This window comes from Microplitis mediator, chromosome 9 (assembly GCF_029852145.1).
Source record: "Microplitis mediator isolate UGA2020A chromosome 9, iyMicMedi2.1, whole genome shotgun sequence".
In the NCBI taxonomy this organism is placed as follows: Eukaryota; Metazoa; Arthropoda; class Insecta; order Hymenoptera; family Braconidae; genus Microplitis; species Microplitis mediator.
The window spans coordinates 16,259,491-16,279,119 of NC_079977.1; the positions used below are offsets into that span (position 1 = coordinate 16,259,491).

Genomic DNA, 19,629 nt, shown 5'->3' on the forward strand with positions numbered 1-19,629 from the left:
GTGCATGGGCCTAGAACTTTCGAGTGGGTCCGAGTCTTTTCGTATGGGAAACAAGTTACCACCACTTTTCATAGGTGAAGACCATATAAAAGGGCCGTGGGCTTTAGCTCATTAGTTCTTTTGGGAATCAAACTCTGAACCATACCGGACTCCGGACACTTGACGGTGTTCGTGGCTAGAGGATCGATATCTCGATTGAGCATTCGGTCACGTGAGCCCAGATCATTGGATCGGTCCTTGATCGTCGTAAGCACTCGTATAATCGGCATATTATTTTCTACTAGCTTCAGAAGCATAATCAACGCGATATTAGTGTATAGCATCCGATCACGTGAGCCCAGGTCGTACGATTGGTCCTTGATCGTTGTAAGTCGTAAACTAATATCAACCGTTTAGCGCCGGTATAGCATTGATTATCTTCATCTTATTTTAATTCATTCAATTTCATTTTTTATTTGCACAACAAAACGTGAAAAATCAAAGAATATTTTACCGCGAGAAAAGCGAAGATTTTAAATACATTTTATTTTACCGCGAAAACGCGAAGATTTTAAAAGAATTATTTTACCGCGAAAACGCGAAGAATTTAAAAATACTGAATACTGAATACGGTCCTTGACCATTGTGAGTACCCTTTAATTTCATACTTTTATACGAAATCCGTACCTACGCCCATCACGATCTCCAATCGTGACAACATATACAAATAATCTACAAAACCATTTATCTACAATAGTACAAGTAAAAATATCATAAAAGATAAAAAATCAATGTACCAATAAATAAAACAACTCTATTATCGACAATTACAAGCTAACCAAAAAATATTACATTATAACAGCTACTGTTGAAGGTACAACATTATATCTTATAACGTTTATATAACAATTAAATAACAATAGTTAAAAATTAGAAAATATAAATTACTTTGTCAAAATGAAAAAGAAAAAGAAGAAAAAAATCATTCTCATAAATATTTCATATAAAATGAGGTATAAAATGAAATAAAATAATAAAATAACCTCTACAAGACACGTGCCTTTCTAAATTAATACAGATTGATTCCAGATTTATAATTAATAAAATTGACTTTAAATTAAAATAATAATTTCATATTTATACAAAAAAATTTCTACGTTCAATATTGTAAGTTTAAAATTTAATACATTATTTAATTTTTTAAGTATAAATTGTAATAAAACATGTAAATTAACAGTGAGTCTGAAGATGCCAGCACCGAGGGGCTAGCGAAATATTACAAATAAAATATTTGAATGGGATTGGTATGCCAGTGAATTCATTATTAAATAAAATAAAACACCAATCTAAGGATATATGAATGAAATATCATTCATATATATTAAAATAAAAACATTAAATAATTATTTTTTTTGTTAAATATTTTTTTTGTATTCCGTCCAGATTCTACCCCAACTCTTGGTTTAGTTGAATTAAGTCGTAGTAGTCAAGATAAGTCATTATTGTAGAAATACTTAGTGCGTCTAGTTCTGTGAAAAAGGTCATACAAAAACAATTGGGATTCCCTTAAACGTTTTACCTTAATTTCCTTGTCTATTTTTCCATTAGCTAATTAGTTAAAGAAAAAAAAAGGCTAATAGTCAACAGGATTCTTATTGGTTCCTGATTACAGGTTGACTCCAGAAAAGAAATTTTCCCTCACAAAATGACAGTTGGGTTGATATTGTAGATGAAAATATTCCGAGTCAACAGAACTTTTGAAGTTGCATACAGTAACTCCGCAGTGGAAACATACAACCTTATCTCCTTCACCGGTGTAAAAAAATCCACTTTTAGATATGTCGTCAGATGTGATGTAGGGCACTGACCATCCTTGAAAACTGGCTAAACGATCAGATTTTAAACGGTAGTGAGGATAACGTGGTGTGGGTGATAAATTAGAATAATTAGTTATTAGTAAGCCTCTTATAGCCTTGGTGTCCAATTCAACGGATTCGTCCATGCATAGAATACTGGTTGGTGAAGCCATTGTGATGACCGCTTGTACTAATCCTGCTCTTGACATGAATTTTTTGTTACTTCGTCTGGCAAAAGAAATTCTTACTAAATTGTGAAAGTAAATTTTTTTTTTATACGTGTGATGATAATAAAAATAAAGGAGCATAAAAAGATATATATGAATTTTCAGATATATCTTGTGGTTTATGGTTGAAGACTATAATTCTTTATCACTACTACTGCTATCTTCTTCAGGCGGAAATATACTTGAATAAACCAATGGGTTTGGGTGGATTATTTTTTCCTTTCGATTAATTATTAATTTAATATTATTATCTGGCATCACCTCTATTATCTCATACGGTCCTTTGTAGGGAAGGTGTTTTCCACTCTTTCCTCCTTTTAGTAAGAATACATAATCACCCGGATGAAAATTTACTGCATTTATTTTTCAATCATAGTATTTTTTTGACCTTTCCTTTGCTGCGATTATATTTTCACGCGCTAAATTTTGAACTTCATGGATTCGCGTTGTTAATTCCGCAATTAAATCTTCATACGTTGGTAGTTGGTCTTCTTCCGATTTACTAGATGGTAACCTGGCAGGTCGTCCATATACTAGTTGAAACGGTTGGTAGCGTGTTCCTTCGTGCTTACTAGTGTTATAAGAGAATGTAGCTAACTCTAACCATTCATCCCATTCTTCCTCTTGATTCGTGAACTGTTTCAAATATTCTACCAATGAGTGATGAGACCTTTTCAATGAACCATTAGATTGTGGGTAGAATGCCGTAGTTCTGTATCTTTTTATTCTGAATATTCTCGCAAACTCGCGTATAAGTTGACTAATAAGATTTGCTCCTTGGTCGGTTAAGGGGGGGGGGGGGGGGGGTAGGGGTTTAAAGGCGAAAAAAAAGCATATTTTTGTGATTTTTTCCCGGCGAGATGAGTAATATAATTTCATAGAACTTAATCACATATTATTGCACAACTTTTAAAGAATATCAGAAAAAATTTTCAACGAAAAATATTGATTAATAAGCTGGTGACGTTGAATCTCCGGAGGCGCCTCGAAAAAAAGTCGTTCTGCGGTAAACATCATAACTCGTTACCGGATCATCGGAAAAAAAAAATTGATATGCATTTTATAGTTGATGTATTTCTCGAGGTAACCACGAAGAGTTTTTTTTCGATTTTTTGCAGCACTTGGAAGTGAAAAACGCGATTTTAGCTAAAAAAATCGCGGTTAATTTGTTATTAAAAAATAGAAAAAAAATGAAAAACAAAAAAAAAAACTCTTCGTAGTTACCTGTTGATTTATGTGAAGAAGTAATGTTCAAATTTTCAAAGGGATCGCTTCAGTACATTTTGAGTTATGATGTTCACGGACTTTAAAAATAACGTTTTCGGGAAAATCCATTTAAAGTTTTTTATTCGTGAAAATTTGAAATAAACTATCAATCAAAGAATATGAATTTTTATACTTATATTGAGTCATCAGTTTACATCCTTTGAAAGACACACAGCCGGAGAAAGGGATTCGGAAGAACAAAGAAAATTGCAGCTGATTTCTACTAGGGGTATGTAGGGGCAGGTCGGGCAAGTATAAGAATCAGATATACCGGCCGGTCATTTGAAACGCTGTTACTCCGTTAGTTTTACTCGGATTGATTTAAAATTTGTACACAATATTCTTGACATATTGTTCATTCAGGAAAAAAATTAAAAAAAGAATTTTTTTTTAAGTATTCAAAAACCCTACCCCCCCCCCCCCCCCGCCCCCCTTAATATGGATTTAGGTGGTTCGTATACACAGATATCCCGTTTAGTGAAAGCTCTTGCAATATCTTCAGATGTCGTCTTTTTAAGGGGAATTGCATCAATCAATTCCGTCAATAAATCCTGAACGCTTAGAATATACAAATTTCCATTTCGAGTTCTTGTAAGTGGGCCGACAATGTCTAATGCGACCTTATCAAAGGAATTTTCTGGGGTGTCGGTTATTTGCATGGGTTGTTTTGTTTTAACTCGTTTTAATTTAGATAATTGGCATGATAAACAATTTTGAATGTACTTCTGAACGTCGACCTTCATATCCTCCCAATAATAACGTAAACGTATCCGATTGTATGTCTTGGTGACCCCTTTATGCCCACCGATTGCCGATGCGCACGCTTCTTCTAAAATCGCTTTTCGATTATTCCGACCAACGTATTCAACTACGCCTAAACAGACTACTAGGGTGGTTTCTAAGTTAGTAAAACAACCTCGTAGTATAGCTAATACTTGATTCCATGATTTACCGTTAATTATTCGCGATTTGGCTATACTTATAGCGCGCAGTTTCAATTTGTCTAACGTATTAAATAATGTTTTACGTATCCAACTCCAGCTTACAATTTCCTGCGAATTTAATATTATTACCACATGATGTCGCTTTCCTACACGAATTAATGTTATACTTTTAGCTTGTAATTTCTTAAAACGCGGTAGTAACGATTTTTCATGCATTCTTCGAGAGCCTTCGTCACATGGTTCCCCCTTTTCGTTCAAAAAGTAAAGATAATTGTTTTTTTGCATATATATCTGATCTCGAGTTTCTACTACTCGTCGTGGTGCTCCTGATCTGTTTCGTTTCAAATCCGGTGGTTCATCCTCGTCGTCGATTATTGGATCATCCTCTTCATCGTCGTCTCCTAACTCCAGGTCCTCGAAATTTTCTGAACCACTATCATCATTATTTTCCCAATGAAATAGTTGGCCCTTAAACTCTGACCTTAATGTGTCCTTTACCGTTGTATTTGCAAGTGCCCCGTCATCTGATTATTCGTCATCCTCTGTTGAATCGTCATCCTTTGATATTTCCTTGGGTTCTTTTTGTGTGATCCTTGATTGTCTTCGTGTTCTTGTTGCAACAGGAGCACTGCATGATGTGGATGGTTGAGGCGCTTCCGTTTCTTCGGCCTTGGCTCTTGCTGCCTGGGCTCTTGTTATAACCAATATTTGTGCTTTAAAATCTTTACTCAGTTTTTCCTCATCTCTGATTTCTTCAATTTGTAAAGATGGTAGGTTTCTGGATAATGCGTCGGCATTGACATTCGTTTTCCAGCTTGATAGATCACTTCAAATTGATATTCCTGCAGTTTTAACCTCCATCTGGTTAAACGTGAAGTTGGATCCTTTGCTGTTTGCATCCAGACCAATGGTTTATGATCCGTAACTAATTTAAAAGGCCGTCCATAAAGATATGGGTGAAATTGAGATACCGAATGTAATATTGCTAATGCTTCCTTTTCATAAGTACTGTATTTTTGTTCGTTATCATTTAGAACGCGAGATGTATATTCTACTGGACGATCCTTCCCGATAGGTCCTTGACTTAGTATTCCGGCTATTGCAATACCTGAAGTATCAGTTGGAACCATGAAAGGCTGTGACTGGTCAGGGTATTGTAATACTGGCTCTTCGCATAATTTGTCTCGTAAAGTTTCAAAAGCTTCTTGTTGACTCTTGTCCCATTCAAAGGTCATTGGCTTCTTTAATAAATTTGTTAATGGTTTTGCAATTTGTGAAAAACGATGAATAAATCGGCGGTAGTATCCTGCAAGTCCTAAGAATTGGCGTATATTCTTTTGAGTTCGAGGACGAGGAAAATTTTTGACTGCCGTTACCTTAGCTGGATCAGGTCATACTCCCTCAGCTGATATAATATGACCCAAATAGATGACCTCCTTGCGTAAAAATTCACACTTGTCCGGTTGAAGTTTTAAATTCGCATCTTTAAGTCGTTTCATTACTCGTTCCAATTTCAAAGAATGTTTTTCTAATGAACCTGCATAGATCACAATATCATCCAAATAAACAAATACTTCCACTCCTTGTAAACCCGATAAAACGATATTCATTATTCGCTGAAAGGTAGCAGGTGCAGTTTTAAGTCCGAATGGCATACGTGAAAATTCAAAATGTCCAAACGCAGTTGAGAAAACTGTCTTATGACGATCAGCTGGGTCTACTTTCACTTGATGATAACCAGATTTCCAATCTAGTGTAGAAGAATAAATTGCTCCACCTAATTGTTCCCAAATCTCAGTTATTAGAGGCAGTGGTTGAGCATCACCAATAGTTTTTTCATTTAAAGGTCTGAAGTCCAATACCAATCTATATTTCTTATTACCTTGTGAGTCCGGTTTCTTTGGTACAATCCATACGGCAGTATTATAAGATGAGATTGAAGGCACAATGATTCCTTGTTCTTCTAACTCCTTAGCTTGCTGATTTATTTCCCCTCTTAAAGTTTGAGGGTGGCGATACTGACGTGTGAATACTGGTACATCATCTATAGTTCTGATTTTATGTGTTAATACATTTGTGCAACCCAGCTTGTCTCCAGGTAAAAAGTAGCTATTATGATAAGTTCTAATATGTTCAAAAATGCTCTCCTTCTCCTCCTCATTCATGTGACTATGTCTTGAAAGCTGCATTATTTTATTCACACGCTCTTCTTTTTGATTTAATGAATATTTATTATCAACTTGCCTACCACAATCATCATCCAGTTGTGTGTACACGATGCTACTTGTTTTATCTCCTGCGTTGGCGTCGTCGTTAGAACTGGTGTTATCGCCCCGTATGTTGACCTTGCTGCCATGGTCACTCACATGACTGTTATCATCATTACTATTATTATTATTTTTCATCTTACATTTCTTTTGACCTCTACACTCACAATACGCATTCATTTTAAAATTAATGCAATCATCATTATCATCAAAATTACACCAATTATCATTCAAATCTGCTTCACTTCTTTCTTCAATTGATTCCTCTTTCTTTGGTTCTTCATGATCCTCCGAGTTGTCTGGCATCCTATTTTCTTGATAATTATTGATAACATACACAGTACTATTTTGTTCACTAATTTTTTTATAATTGAAATCACCATTATTTTTATCAAAATCACAATTACTCTTATTTTCTTGACGCATATCTTTATTTTTCTTCAAATCGAAATCACACGTAGTTTTGTTTTCCTTAAATTCACGATTACTTCCATTGGTTTTCCTGATCCCAGGATCGGGATTAAAACGACGATAACTTTTAATTCTTTCAATACTAATTTCTTCAACATCATAAACATTTTTATTCCTTTTAAATTCACAATTATTTTCTTCAATATCACAATTATTTTCATTTTCTTGAAATTCACATTTATTTTTTTCAACATTATTATCACTTGTATTTTTTTCAGCATTATAATCATTCATATTTTCTTCAGTATTAAATTCTTCAATATCACGAACATTTTTCTTTTCTTGAAATTCACAATTATTTTCTTCAGCATTAATATCACTTACATTTTCTTCAGCATTATAATCATTTGCATTTTCTGCATAATTAAATTCTTTAATATCACGAACATTTTTATTTTCTTCAAAATCACAATTATTTTCTTCAATATTATTATTGTTATGTCCGACTTTTATTTAATTTATGTGGGTTGCGTGGGTTAGGCGTTCGGACTAACCAATGCAATTTTCGGCTCGAATTTTTTTTCTATTTTAAGCCTTAATTATTTTAATTTTTGGGATACGTTTCGATGTGGAATTTCTCTCAGATTTTGTTTAATGAAACAGAGTCATCGATGTATATGTATATATCTGAGTACAGAAGGATATTACTCAATCTGTAATTTCCAAGTATTGCAACCTTGATTCCTCTTAAAATTTAGAGGCTGATTCGAAATGTTAGGATAGACGAAAGATAGGAGGACAATTAAGACTTTCTTACCTTTGCACTGTTATGTATGTATATAAAAATATCTTTATTTTTCCTGGAGACTGCTACCTCCTTCTGGACCCTTGAACTGGATGCTCGTTCTCTCCTACCCCTTTTTATCTTAGAATGAGGGCTCGTGGGATTGCTTATTATTTAGCTTATTTTATGAATGATACACTATGGTTATTAACACTGTTCGTTTATTATATTTATATATATATATATATATATATATATATATCAACTGTAACTGTTACACAAAGACAAAAATTTTTTTATTTTTATTTATGGAAAATAGAGATGACACTCTCTAACATGATTTCCTTCGATTCTTAACCATTTGTTCACTTTTTTTTTTTATTTGAATTTTCAATATTACAGAGATAAACCTTGGGTTATTGGTAACCCTTTCGCAAGCACAGTGTATTTTTTTATTATAATGATCAGTATAGCTTTAAATTTTATTAATTTAATTGTATGAATATAATTGCGGTCACGACCGTGAACACACACTTAATCAAACACCCACAACCAACAGCACTTTTATTTTTATCAAGTTTTTCTTTACTTGGTATTAAATTTTCTTCGCGATACGAATTTTGAAATTTATTTATTTAATATAACTGGCACTCGGGTGCATAGATACGAATCTATAGATTTATCTATTTTAATATATTGGTATTCTTTTCACTGTTTAATTTTTTATATATTTTCTTTTTTTATCATAAAAGCGACGTGATCGGTTTTATTTTATTTTGTCATAATTGAGGTTTAGAGGGTACTGCTGTACCTAGTTGCGACTCTTTACTGAGGGGTAATTCAGCTGATAACCGAAAAGCAAGCCGGTGCTCGGTAGAGTGATTTTGCTCTTGAAAAATTTTAAGATGCAACCATGGAGGTCCGAGTTTGGAAAAAAGGGGGTTTTAGTATCTTGCATAGTGTGAGATGTCCCGTTGACAGTACTTAATTTAAGTCAATGTTAATTGTGGGTGTTACCACGCATTAGAATAATTGTTGTAAAAAGTAAGTGGGGAACTTAAGAAGGATAAGGGAATGAAAGACAGAAGAAAGAAATCTGGTATGACATTCTGTATCGCTCAATTGAACCCATCCTGGTTTCTATTATGAGAAAATGGAATATTTATTTCTTTGGAGCGTTCAACATGAATTAAAAAAAAGTTTGCGAAGTCGGACATAACATTATCACTTGTATTTCCATCGGCATTATAATCATTTATATTTTCTTCAGTATTACTATCACTTATATTTTCTTCAGTATTAAATTCTTAAATATCACGAACATTTTTCTTTTCTTGAGATTCACAATTATTTTCTTCAATATTATTATCACTTGTATTTTCTTCAGTATTATAATCATTTACATTTTCTTCAATATTAAATTCTTCAATACCACGAACATTTTTATTTTCTTCAAATTCACAATCATTTTTATTCTGTCGACCCTTGACATCTTTGACATTTTTACCATCGCGTACGGATACATTGACTCTTTTATCCTGTAGAGAATTAATAATAGCTTTCCTCTCGTAATTAAAAACCGAACGGGCATTTTTATTCCCTTGAGAAACACTTAGTTTAACCTTTTTAACACATACGGCATCCTCGCCGCTAACTAGAGCCACACAGGCATTTTCACGAACATAATCGGCATTCTCGCCGTCAACTAGGACCACACAGGCATTTTTATTATTTTCAGAGACACAAACGGCATTCTCGCCGTCAACACCAACGGTTTTCCTACCGTCAAATAATTCTTCATATTTAACAAAAGCATTAAAATAATCTATTTCTTGATACGGTTCTAACGTTACAACTGGTATAGCTATTTCAACTTCATTAGGAGACGAGTTAACAATATACATATACGCTCTCCCACATCGATTGGTGACAACTGCTTCACCCAAATAAATTCCTTTTTGAATCCTGAGTCTTCCTACGTATCCGGTTTCAATTTCCGGATTCGCAACTCGAACGTAAAATCTTGATTTTGTGCGTGCAGGTACAACAATAGTTTCCTCACGCTCAAAATTTATTCTATTCCCCTGTATTTGAAAACAACCTTGAGAATATAATACATCTATGTGATTATCCTTTAAAAATTTAGATCCCAAAATTCCGTTTCTTTTTATCGGAAATTCATTGGGAACTAAATGGAATGTAATGGGAATACCAAAAAATTCCGTTTCCATTTTTCCCGATGTAAAAACAAATTCCACTGTGATACCCGTTAATTTTAGGATTTCACTGCGATTAATCCAGGTGTTTGGATTTATTTTCCCATATTTAATTAAATTTAATTCACAACCAGTATCAACCATAAGTATAGCCGAGTCCAAAATTTTCGTAGCCGTTATTTTTATAGTGGGGGCCTCGCAATCATGACTAAGACTGACTACTGCCACTGGAACATCTCCGTGTTCTCCTCCGATTCCATTTCCTCGGCCACTACCTGTAATACTGGACGCTCTGATCTTCCGACCTCCCGTGTCGCGCCCTGACGTGGGGGTGGTGTGTAGTTTCCTGACCTTTCTTCGTTAATACGAGCTCTTCCGTCGCTAGAAGGACCTGGCGGTCTATCGGTAAACGCTTGATTGTAATTTTTTCTCTTTGCGCAGTCTGCCATAAAATGTCCCGGAGATTTACAGTAATAACAAATTTTTTCATCGATATTTCCATTTACCGGTTCTCGTGAAAATGATGGATAATTGAAAGCATTTCGAGAACTACTACCCATGTTACCATCGTTATTGCCATTATACTGATTGTTATTTCGATAATTAGCAATATGTGAATTATCACGGCGATCGGTATTATTATCATTATAACGATTGTAATTGGGTTGATTATTATCCCTGTAACGATTGTTCAATCGACTATTAATTTGATCACTGCCACGGAATCGGCTATTATTATTATTATTGTTACTGTTGTATCGGCTACTATTATTATCAATATTAGATGAAAAACGCTCTGGATTACTTCTATTACGATTAAACTCAAGTTGGTAGCAGGCTAGAGCACTATGGCCCGCCATATTACAAATTTGACATACTATTGGTTGACCTTGTACGACTGTGACTCTTCTCCCCTCCCGATTATTTGGGACGTCATAAGTATACGCCCTATTTGAATAATTTATATCTCTTTTAGATGATATTTTTCCTCTGAGCAAATCTTTAGCACGTACTTCTTTTTCAATCGCTACCGCTTCAAATAATGTATTTTGGAAATTTTTATCTCTTGAAATTTTTTGCTCGATCTCGGGTTTAAGTCCTCTTATTGAACAACTTTTAAATTCGTTTCCGTATCTCGCTTTGTTCGCCTCAGAAAGTACTTGATCATCAGGTAATTGGGCTTGTATGACATCCAATATTTGGTTACCTAACTCGCGAGCTCGGTTAGTATACGATAGAGTACTTTCGTCATTGCGTTGAAATATTCTCCCCAGTTCCCCTTGTAATTGATAAAGTGACTTGGGTGGCTCATATAATTCTTTAAGATGAGATAAGAAGTCGTTAATAGTTCGAAATTGTAATCCTTGTATCGTTCTACGAGCTTCGCCACGTAATTTATTTCTTAACATAAAAACAAGATTTTGTTCCTCGTTTGCTGGAACCATAGCATGGGCTTCGTTACAGCCATCGATAAAATGTGACAAGAAGATATTTCTACCGGTAAAATAAGGAACTGCTTCCACGGCATATTTAATGGATGGTGACATTATTACATTGATAGGTTGCATATTAGGGGCTAATTCACGGTCTACGTTCACAATTTCTCGAATTAAATCCGCGTTTTCCCGTTGTCCCGCTTCACGACGGCGATCCTCTTTCTCGTGACGCAACCGTTCCTCTTCGCGTTGCCGATCCTTTTTTTCGCGACGCAACCGTTCGAATTCTCTTTGTTTTTCCTCGAAATTTTTACGCGTTTGGTTTGTATCCACCGGAATATCTTTATCTTGTTTTGCGCCCGCACTTGGTAAGTTTAAAAATTTACGTTGATCCGATGTTAAATTTTTAGGGTCGATATTTTGCCAATCGAGATTATCTAATGATTTGTCCGGATCTTCACGGTGTTTACTACGTGATCTCGTATTATACTTATTTTCGTTTGGCATACTCGATCACTTCGGGCATTTAGAAAAATGATCCCACTTCTCACACCAAATTTTATAATTGTGTTTCGTCCAAGATGACGAAAACACGTTTTTCAGTTCCTTAATTTTGAGTCAAAGCTCTTAAGCCATTTACTCGGGTAACGGGGACCTCGTTATTTAGTGTCGAGTATGTCAATATACGAAAATAGGATGTACGAGGTGAATGGATGTGTCTTATTACTAGATAAATGAACAATTAATTAAACTTACAGTTGGTTTATTTAATATAACAATATGTCAGGATACAAGATTTGGCTGAGCTGGAGACCAGATTGTTGATTAGAATTCGACTCGTATGAAATTGTTGTTGGTTAAAATTCGATTTGGAATGAAATGTTGTCAGGTGGCTTGATGGTTGATTACGGTTTTTGAATGTTGATAATTGTTGATGTGAATGAGCAAAGGAGTTTACTTATACTGGGTAATTGACAATTTGTCTGAATATACTTTTTAAAATGACGAAATTTTATTTAAATGTGAATAATAAAATTTAACGCAGCAATAATCTTCAATAGAAATAATTTAATTTTTTAAATTATTTATAATATTGAATAAAAGGATTAAAAATCGAAATTATTTTTATTTAAAATGATTCTATTTAAATTGTATAAATTCTGAATTTAATATTGCAATGACTCGAGCAAGAAATAAAAATTTAATATTTAAAATAATAAGATTTGACGTAATTAAGAGCTTGATAATTAATGGGCGCAGAGGACTAATTTGCGGCAGCTTTTATAGGCGCATTCCTAGGCGAGGGGTAACAAGCGCGACCTTGATTTGAGATTTGTTACCGAAAACTAATGTTATTTGGAAGAGTTGACGAATTGCGGGGCGTGGTGTGGGAAAAAGGCGTACGTGACTATTTCGGGTAGAAACTTCTAGAACAATGCCCCCACCAAGAAGAATACACCCGTTCCCCATGTTAATAGATAGGGACTATTTTATCTTGTTAATTACGGATTATTAATTAGATTTAAAGCATAGATGTTTATTGATTATTAATCTCTCTATTATTATCTTTCGATTGATTATAATTATTTCTTTATATCACTATTGGTGTAGATGTTATTCGTATTTTTTATTATTATGGGTTAATTATGAGAAAATTTTATATTATTCTTGGTTCAACTAATTAAGGTGGGTATTCGGGCTACGATGAATTTTTTAGTTTGTAATTATTTCAATTATTTATCGAGTTATTCAAAGTGGAAATTAGCAATAATTCCATATGTGTTAGTGAGAAGCGTAGGGATACATCGCGCGGAGGGACGTAAGGCTTGCCTCCATAGAACTAATATGAAGGAGCCTCATGGTATTTTAAATTATTATGGGATAATTGTGGGAAAATTTTATGTTATTCTAGGTTCAACTAATTAAGGTGGAAATTCGGACTACGATGGTATTTTTAGTTTGTGATTATTTCAATTAGTTATCGAGTTATTCAAGGTGGAATTTAGTGATGATTTCATATGTGTTTAGTGAGAAGCGGAGGTATACATCGCGCGGAGGGGCGTGACCATTAGAAAAATGGTTCGTTGATATTAGTATTAAGCAACAAAAAAACATTGTTAATCAGCAAATGCGTTTTTTAGCAATGTTATGTCCGGGATTTTTACTTTATTAAATATCTTTAATAATTTATTTAGGTAACGTGATTGGAAGACGCTTGGACTAACTAATGTATTTTTCCAATTGAGCGAAATGCTCAATTGTTTATTTTATTTGTTTTGGGAATCGTTTCGATTGCAAGTCTGACTCTCTCACTCTCTATATAATTCTTATCAAGTTCGCTTATAGGTTATTTCGGTAAATAACATAGATATTTAATTAAATTATTGATAAATTGATAATCAACTTAGTACAACTTTCCCCGGGATGGCCGTGAAATAGGGTGAATAAAAGAAAGATATTCCAGCAAATTAAAATCCAGACTTACTACTTGCAGGTGCAGATTTTACTTTTATTCCTCTCTGCTCACCGTACTACCTGGAATGGCTGATGGTCCAGGAACCCTGTGTCCTTGGATCCTCGGGATCTCCCTCTGGTTCTCGGCTAGTTGATGATATGACTTACTCCTTCTCTTCTCGATTGATTTACTTTCGTTGTGTGTTTTTTTTTTTTTCTTTATTTATTCTTTATTTATATTTAAAATTTGAAATTTTCCAAAAGGAAAAACGGAGAAGATTCTCTCTTATTCAAATCTTTTTTTTTTCTATGTTTATTATGATTTCAAAAAAAAATTTTTTTATTAACTAGATACACGTCTGCACTTAACTACCCTATGCCTCTGAAGGCTACACAAGGAGGTCTACTTATAAAATAATCGAAATAATAACGATTTCCTTTTTATTTTATATTAAAATTTTTTTTTTTTCTTTAATATTTATTGACCCACTACACAATTATGGAAACTTTACAATGCTTTCTAGCAATAACACCAACAATCACTTATCAAATACTCGAAACTATTATAGATTTCTTTATTCTAAATAATTTTCGTATACTTTTGTTTAATATATATTTTTTTTTCTTTGTGAGTTAAACGAATTTTAGGATACCGCTGTACCTGATTGCGACTCTTCGCTGAAAACTTCGAAATCAGCTTATGACCGGAAAGCAAGCCTGTGCTCGGTAGAGTAACTTGCTCTTGAAAATTTTCAAACGCTCCAACCATGGGATCCGGTCTAAGGTAGGGTTTTCTTTTAGTGAGTTGCATAGTACGAGATGTCCCGTTGACACAATTCAATATATGTCAATGTTAATTATGGGTGTCTCGCGCATTACAGTAATTTAAAAGGTCTTAGGTGGGGAAGTAAGGAAGATCGAGAGAATGAGAGACGCAAAAACTTGGCGTTAATATGCATTATTTTGTTTCTATTCTAAAATTTTTAATAAGTTCTCGAGTCGGACATAACATTTTTCCCCCGAGATCTAAGGGGTTCCCAACTCCTTGGATCTTGTCAGTTGATGGACGACTGGTTACGATGACTCGAACCTGGATGGATTGCACTCGATCTTCTTGCTCCGTCGCGAGCCAGTTGGTCTGCTTGCTCGTTTCCGAAAACTCCTTGATGGCTTTGAACGTGAAGGATACGGATATCCCGAGTTTTCATCAGCTGCTTTATATGAATCATTCCATTCTTGTACGTGACGGGCTTACCTGTCGATGTTAACCAGTTTCTTCCCTCCCAATCGTCGTACTATAAATTGAAGCTGTTGCATAAGAATTCTGAATCTGTATGGATATCGATTTTGATCAAGTTGAGTTGTATAATGATTTCTATTGCTTGAAGTATTGCTTCTAGTTCTGCCCCATTATTAGTATTTTTATTAACACAAGGCAGAGACAGATTTTTGGGATGATTCGGTCCAAAGTAAACTCCAAGTCCTGCAGCCGGTTCCGTTGTCCCGTTACCAAAGCAAGATCCATCGGTGTAGATTTGGATTCTTCCGTCGCTGTTTCTTTCAAATGTTACGTCTGCATCTCTTTTGGATTAACTCACTATATCATGCCAACTCTGTAGACACTGGTTTATTTCCTCCTGCGAATAGACTAACCTGAAGATGGGGTTCGGGTATGCAGCTATTTGTTCGTAACACTCCTTCCAGGTTTGATATAAACTGGGCTTATGCCCATTGATGACAAGGTAAAGACTCATTTTGGAAGAAGGTTTAGGGTAAAAAATCAGGAAATTTAAGGCTTACTTTAGGAAATTTGGAAACCCTTACTAGAACCGGCCATGAATTTTTTTTATTAATAAAATTTTCTTTAAACTTTCAAAGGATATATTCTAATAAGATTTCGAAGTTTTCGTTATAAAAGAAAATATATTCCTGAAAGGAAACGATTCTCCCTGTTAGAAGAACAGTTTTTTTTTCTTTCTTTTATTCTTTGGATACTATTAAATTTTAATTTTCCTAAAAGAAAACGGAGAAGATTCTCGCTTATTCAAATTTTTTATCTTTATTTACATTTATTTATTATAATGTTTTGATATTACAATATAATTATATCCTTAATACTAGAATGCCCTGAACATACAGGCTAAAATCTAAAAATGTTTTTTTTTGTTTTTTCAAATTTTTTATCTTTATTATTATTTTTTCTTTTTGTTTTTATTTTTTTTATTATTTTTTTATTATTTTTGAATACTATATAAAATTTGAAATTTTCCTAAAGAAAAACGGAGAAGATTCTCGCTTATTCAAATTTTCTTTTATCTTTATTTTCATTTATTCTCATAGACTATATTCTACAATAGCTATGACTAACTACAATATTCTGGATCCTTATTGATTAGATTTGGGCCTATCACCAGACACAAGGGTCTCCTGCTAATTTATTTGATTTTTTCCAGACGTTATCCTAAATTTCACTTAATGTTTCCAGGGTTTAGAACCGTTGCTCCTAGTAATAGCTCCGTATCTGTAACTGAAACAATTTGTACTACTTCTAGTTGATTACTTAGCTTAGGTTATTTAATTTGTATGTATGGATGGATCCGTTCTTCTATAAAATTTTTTTTTCTTTTTATTAATAAAATTTGAATCTTCCTATAAGATTTGATTATTAATTGCTCTTAATATAGAAAAATAATTCCATGTTTATTCTTACATATCTACTACTATAGTCTAAATTATTTCTAGAGTAATTCTATAGGGTTTGTTGCCGGGCTTAATACGGTCAGGAATCTTGTTGTTCTCGAAGGATTCCCGTCGTGGAAGTAGGAGCTTATGTGTCCTGGTATGGGGTGGATGTTCTTGCTTCAAAAGGCCCATTAGTTTGGCCTGGTGTACAAAGTATGTGATGCCCGTGAGGTCGATGGTTTCAATGAGAGGATTGGAATCCAGGATCTCCATCAGAGTATAGTATGAGAAGTAATTACCCATTATCTTCAGTTTCTCTATACTCAGATTGATGTTCTGATAGAATCTCCCAATGTGCTTCCTAGGTTTAGCGATGGTAAGAGTTTTCAGTCGAGGTCCTTGAATACTAGGGAACCCAACTGAGTCGAGTCTTGACTCCGAGATGGTAAGATATTCCAGCTGCGGAGCCAAACGGATGAAACACGCGACTAAGTTGGATGATAGTCGATTTGGCCCCAAAGAGACCTCTACCGTAGTCAGATTCTCGTTCAATTTAATCTGGTTTAGATCGTAGTTCCAGATGTCGTCTTGATAGTTAGCCCACTTGAAACACAGTTTTTCCAATCCCGAGGAGCCGATGGCGTTGATTAACTCGATCATGTTGAGGTGTTCTGAATATCTTATTCTGGATCGGTCGCAGTTTTTAATTGATAGACTCTTGAGGTTCAGATTGCTCTTGATGAATTGTATTAAATGATCTTTATTTAGGAAAAAGCATCCTTTCAATTCAAGACTGTTGATGTGATTAGCTGTCTTGCTCAAGGCTCGTCCTATAAAATATGTATTGCCGATAACTCTGAAGTGTCTCAGCTTGGTGAGCCGTTTAAAAATTTGCACCAGGGCAGTCTCCAAATGTCCTTGGGATCTTCCTACGATCAATGATTCCAGCCTCTCAAGACTCTGCAACGTACTCAATGATTCCAGAGGAAATAAGAGCTCCGGTAAAGTTGAGGTGGGTCAGCATACTTCCGGCTTTATGCCGAATAAAATTGGTTACGGCGCTGGGTGAAGCTAGATACTTGTCTTCTCTGGACTCTAACTCGAAATGGGTGAGACGTGCTGCCGGGACCGATGTTAAGAGATCGTCGATTTGGAATCCTCCATAAATACGGAACATTTTTTTTATATTGCTTTTGTTTAGGTTGAAAACTCTCATACTACCCAAGGTGCAATCCCATAAGTATTGACTACATTGAGCTAATGCGCAGAGGTCCTCAGTCCCGAAATATTTAGCGATTTCTTCCCAACAATAAGCATTCAGGTTCTCGCAAGCATTTCTCAGTGTCGGCATAGGTGGGTGGATTCGGGGCCGCGAAGTTGGTTTCTTAAACGAGACAATCCGAACATAGCTGTTTCCAATCTTGAAACTCCTCTCCCGCGATTGAATTTGTAACTCCAAAAATTTAGCTACTGATTTAACCTTAAGTCGCCCCAGAGATTGCTGGTTTCCTTTAGGGAAGATGGACAGTTTTGTGAATTCCTCCGGTTTTAGCTGCAAGATCGACAGCAGCGTCTTTTTGGAAGTTTCCTGGGCAGCCCATACACCAGCAGGTCAAGAACCGGTTCACTGTTGCAAGACTGAACCTCCGGCAAGTTTTGAGGGGTGCGATCCCTCACTGTGATATTATGATAGCGATCTATGAATCCATCATCAGGGTCTACCGGGTATGTCCTCACGCGGTTTAGAGTTTTATTAAGCTTGTACCTTTGTTGGTGAAGGTCCTGTTGGGCCTGAAGCTTGTACTCTTCTAAACGATCTTGGGCTTCTTCTAGGGTCCACGAGTAAGATACTCCTGACATGTTAGGAATGTGCTGGAATGGCGGTTAAGGATATGATTAGGTAAATTTTATTTGAAATATTTTGTACTGAACAGGTGTTGGCAAACATGAGAAAGTGTGTGTTGTGTTTTTTTTTTTTTTTTTTTTTGTTGATACAGTTGCTACAACAAAATTTGAATTTCCTTTAAAGAAACAGAGAAAGATCCTCCCTTATTCAAATTTTGTTCTAGACCTTCTTTCATATGGAATTTTTAAATCCTTCTCAAGGAACAGAGAAAGTTTCTCCTAATTGTAAATATTCCGAAATTATATTTAATTTAGAAGTTATTATTTGAGGTTTTGGTTCCCCCTTTTTTTCCTTTCATCAACAAAATTCGAATTTTCCTCGAAGGAAACGGAATATATTTTCGCCTATTCGAATTTTGTCAATAAATTTTTCTCTTTTTTTCTCTTTTTTTATTATCAAACATATGGTACTCTTTGTGAAGGAATACTAGGAGATGTTAATCATGTTTATAATTTAGGTTAAGGTTTTGAAGCGTAAATTCCTTTTAGGAAACGGAGAAGATTCTCCCAAACTAGCGCTCGAATCGGTGTTAAAAACCTGATTCCCCTACTTGTAAACATACCGTCTGAGGTCCGGGAGGTGACATGCTTTCTCTCGCTGCCGCTTTAGGCATTCTAACTCCTACGCTTTCTTCTAACTCTGATGTTGTAGTTTGAACTGACTGACATAACTTGTTACCATCTACTTGAGCACTAACTCGTTTGTTTCTTGATATTAATCTAAACTTGGTGACTTTAGTGTACGCGCTGAACTTATAGCAAAGGGTTACTGTTACCGTAAGAATAATGAATAAAACAAAGCTCATATTAATATATACCATTCGCGTACTTGAATCTGATTTCTTTAACCCGTGCTTCTATCGCTTCAAGGTTCTCACCTGTAGAAGCCTGAGAGACTGTCAATACTGGCTTAGAATATTCGAAAAATTCTTTATCTATAGTTAATTGGTGGAAATTTGGATATTTGGAGACAATACTAAGGTCTTTCTTCGCACTTAGCCCGGTCAACTCTAGACTGTTATCTCCTAAACTTAAAAGACTTACATGGTTATTTTCAGCTCTGCAGTTGGGAGGAAACCGCAACACTCCGGCACCTCTTAATTTAGTGGTGTGAGGAAGTTTTCCCTCGCAACTGATTTTTAGATATTCTGTCTGAAAAGTAGAAAACAACCAAGCGTTCTCGTTATCTAGTGCGATCCATT

The 19,629-nt window shown here is 34.8% G+C and overlaps 1 protein-coding gene across 1 annotated transcript; it reads right to left on the minus strand.

The window, feature by feature from the left end:
- Window positions 1-14,895: 14,895 nt before the first annotated feature.
- LOC130674207 (ribonuclease H1-like) lies at window positions 14,896-15,594 on the minus strand. Its single transcript, XM_057479475.1, has 3 exons — window positions 15,494-15,594; window positions 15,223-15,421; window positions 14,896-15,135 (listed from the first exon to the last, which is right to left on the minus strand). The coding sequence occupies exons 1-3, from the start codon at window positions 15,592-15,594 to the stop codon at window positions 14,896-14,898; spliced, it is 540 nt and encodes a 179-aa protein (XP_057335458.1).
- Window positions 15,595-19,629: the final 4,035 nt, after the last annotated feature.

Excerpts from the sequence above, each read along its gene's own strand:
- LOC130674207 (XM_057479475.1), bottom strand. The coding sequence starts at position 15,594 with ATGAGTCTTTACCTTGTCATCAATGGGCATAAGCCCAGTTTATATCAA. Across the intron at positions 15,422-15,493 it reads TACCCGAACCCCATCTTCAG|AGATGCAGACGTAACATTTG; the intron begins GTTAGTCTATTC and ends TTAATCCAAAAG. Across the intron at positions 15,136-15,222 it reads AACTAGAAGCAATACTTCAA|TACGACGATTGGGAGGGAAG; the intron begins GCAATAGAAATC and ends TTCAATTTATAG.